This window comes from Patiria miniata, unplaced genomic scaffold (genome assembly GCF_015706575.1).
Source record: "Patiria miniata isolate m_02_andy unplaced genomic scaffold, ASM1570657v1 HiC_scaffold_7, whole genome shotgun sequence".
Taxonomy (NCBI): Eukaryota; Metazoa; Echinodermata; class Asteroidea; order Valvatida; family Asterinidae; genus Patiria; species Patiria miniata.
This window is the reverse complement of record NW_024037074.1, coordinates 29,577,656-29,580,474: the sequence shown is the minus strand read 5'-3', so window position 1 is coordinate 29,580,474 and position 2,819 is coordinate 29,577,656. Positions and strand designations below refer to the sequence as shown.

Sequence of the window (2,819 nt, the reverse complement as noted above, 5' to 3'; positions counted from 1 at the left end):
AAATGCACTGATGTTCACATAGGGATTACCTCGATCACCCCTGTGACCAAAATGGAACTGTCAAATGCAATTGAGGGGGTAAGTCTCTGGTTTTAATTGCTGTTTGGGGCCTGAGGGATACCAGGGGTTAATCAGGGGTGAATGGTCCGACTGTGAGGGTCGGGTGGCTCAAATTACATGGTGTCATGGATTGATTCCCAACAGGCGCCTGATGTTGTACATTAAAAAACTACCCCGCGTAGAATCATTCATTTCTTTTTTCAAACGACGACAACTTTTAATAAGTCTTACTTAGATGTGATTCACAGTTCGTCTGCATGACTTCAATATTTTTTTTCTCTAATTTTCCACTCATTTTATTTGTTCTCATATACACGTGTTTTATTGTTATTTTTCTTTACAGATGAATATCTGTGTGGCAGTATTATCAATCGCCCTCCTTCTGGGTAACTCTGTCAAGCTCCGAGCTTCCGTTACTGGGCCGGTTCCCTCGGACGGTGATGGTCCTGCGTCTCAGGTGTGTCAGCAGTGCTACCAGGGACCTGCTGCAATACCCGGCATACCAGGTCTGCCTGGGCCAGTAGGACCGATGGGGCCGTACGGTCAGCCGGGGTCAAAGGGCGATGCAGGTCAGCAAGGTGAGATTGGCCCTATTGGACCTATGGGTGAGCGGGGAGCACCTGGGAATACTGGGGACGACGGGATAGGCTTGCCCGGCAAGGTAGGTCCGAGGGGTACACCAGGGTTAGTTGGAGCAACCGGTCAGACTGGCGTCAAAGGTCAAAAGGGCGAGCCAAGGGAGACACCAGACGACTCCAATCAGCCGGTAGCATTCACCGTGACGAGATCGAGTGCTTCAGATGTGTCTACGGACATTAACACCCGTTTGCCCTTCCAGCACGCCGCGACGCTACTGCCGGGTACCAGCTTCGATCTCGAGACTGGCACATTCACATGTAGTGTGCCGGGAACCTACGTGTTCATGTTTTCTGTGTGTAAATATCGTTCCAGCAGCGAACTGTTCGTCCAGCTCCGGAAGAACGGCGACATGGTTGTCTCTGGCTATAACACTGATTCAAGTCACTGGGAATCGCTGTCTGGGAGCATGGTGCTGGTTCTGCAGCGAAGAGACACGGTTTATCTTACCATGCGCGGTAGAACAGGTGGTACTTCCGGTCACGACACCTCATTCAGTGGCTTCCTCCTTTACCCCGAATAAATAAGACATCACAACCCATAAATCTATACGAGCATCGTGTTGCTGAATACTTAAAAATTGCATTCCACTTTGCGGAAACAATATCCACTGAATTAAAAGAAATAGTAGTTGAATGTCTCAAAAGTATACTGCAATTATTTGTTTTGCGTTACCCACACGCAAATCTTGTATGCAATAGATATGAGTATTGATATACATAACAAATAATAATTACACTTGGTGACAACAGTTTTGTGTCCACTGTGGAATGAAATATTTTAATGAAAATATCTTGAATATATCATTTGTATCATCCTTGTACAATTATGAACTGGCCTAAAAAATATTAACGACTTTCAAACGGACATTGATACTAGCGGCTGCAGATATTTTCAATCGATTTTTTTTTTCGTCCTTTTTCCCATGAAGATATTTCTTTGAAAATTTGCTTCTTAACTGTACACAACATTTGCGTGAAACTTAGAACAAACCTCAAACCTGATCCCAGGCGTGTAATATTACTCTAACGCTATCAAATTACAAGCAAGTTTGGTTCAAAATACATGAATTACTATTTCCTATCATTTTATAACTTATGAACAAAATTAACAATTACGTTCACACTTTGTGATCATACTTGATTAACATTTTGATTTATAGCGAATGCAAAGTCGGGGAACTGGAAGGAAAAAGTCATCTGAATATAAAATGCACAGAGAAGCCTAAACAAAAACCGACTAATTTCTACGTAACGGATCAATGGAGAAGGATGAATCCTGGTACAAATTTGAACCTTAGTCAACTGTGTAAAATATGTGGACATTTGTGTGATGTCATCATGATGTCATTCACTCACTCACTCACTCACTCGTCTGCATAGACAGCATAGGTCCGTCGCGCCGATCTCCTGTGTCCGCATCCTGCAGCCTCATTCCACATGCCGTCGATCTGGCTAGGCCGTCCGAGTTGTTCCAACCACGATGATCTGGGACGGCCACGGGGTCGTCTCCAGCCTGGAGTTGGTCGTTGACCTCTCCTGGAATTGATGACGCATTTGTGACGTCATCAAGATGTAATTGCACATCAAATCATATGTTTAAAATTAGACAAAATAGTATGAACTATATCGTTTGAACTGCTCTGACATACTAAATAGTGTACCTTGTTCATTTTCCCTGTGGATGTACATGATGCCTTGGGAAACATGTCTCATTCCCGAACACATTCAATCGCTTGGTATTTACTTCCGGTGTTACTGGAAGTGCATTGAGAATTAAATGTAATTTGAAAACGGAAGCGTTTTACTAAAATCAAATGATGGAAATGTTTAGTGAGGGATGCTAAACACCAAAAAAACGCCACTATGACGTCATCCTCACAAAGGACGCCCTCTAGAGGCACGTAAAATACTTCTTTTTGTTTTAATCACTGGTTTCAAGGTTTCAAAATCCGACCGGAAGTTGTTGTAGAAAGAATTTGAAGTAATCTAGTTTCAGCATTTTTATGCCAATCAATTATTTGATCAGTATCCATGACTATGTTTGTAGCACAATAACGATTTGCGGTACAAATTTGGGCTTCGGCTGCCAAATGCTGTGACGTCATTTAACCAGAAGTTATA

At 43.0% G+C, this 2,819-nt stretch overlaps 1 protein-coding gene across 1 annotated transcript; it reads left to right on the top strand.

Annotated features, from left to right (window-relative positions):
- The first annotated feature begins 661 nt into the window (after positions 1-661).
- Positions 662-1,219, top strand: LOC119745103 (complement C1q subcomponent subunit C-like). Its single transcript, XM_038221326.1, has one exon. The coding sequence runs from the start codon at positions 662-664 to the stop codon at positions 1,217-1,219; it is 558 nt and encodes a 185-aa protein (XP_038077254.1).
- The last annotated feature ends 1,600 nt before the right edge of the window (positions 1,220-2,819 follow it).

Excerpts from the sequence above, each read along its gene's own strand:
- LOC119745103 (XM_038221326.1), top strand. The coding sequence starts at position 662 with ATGGGTGAGCGGGGAGCACCTGGGAATACTGGGGACGACGGGATAGGC.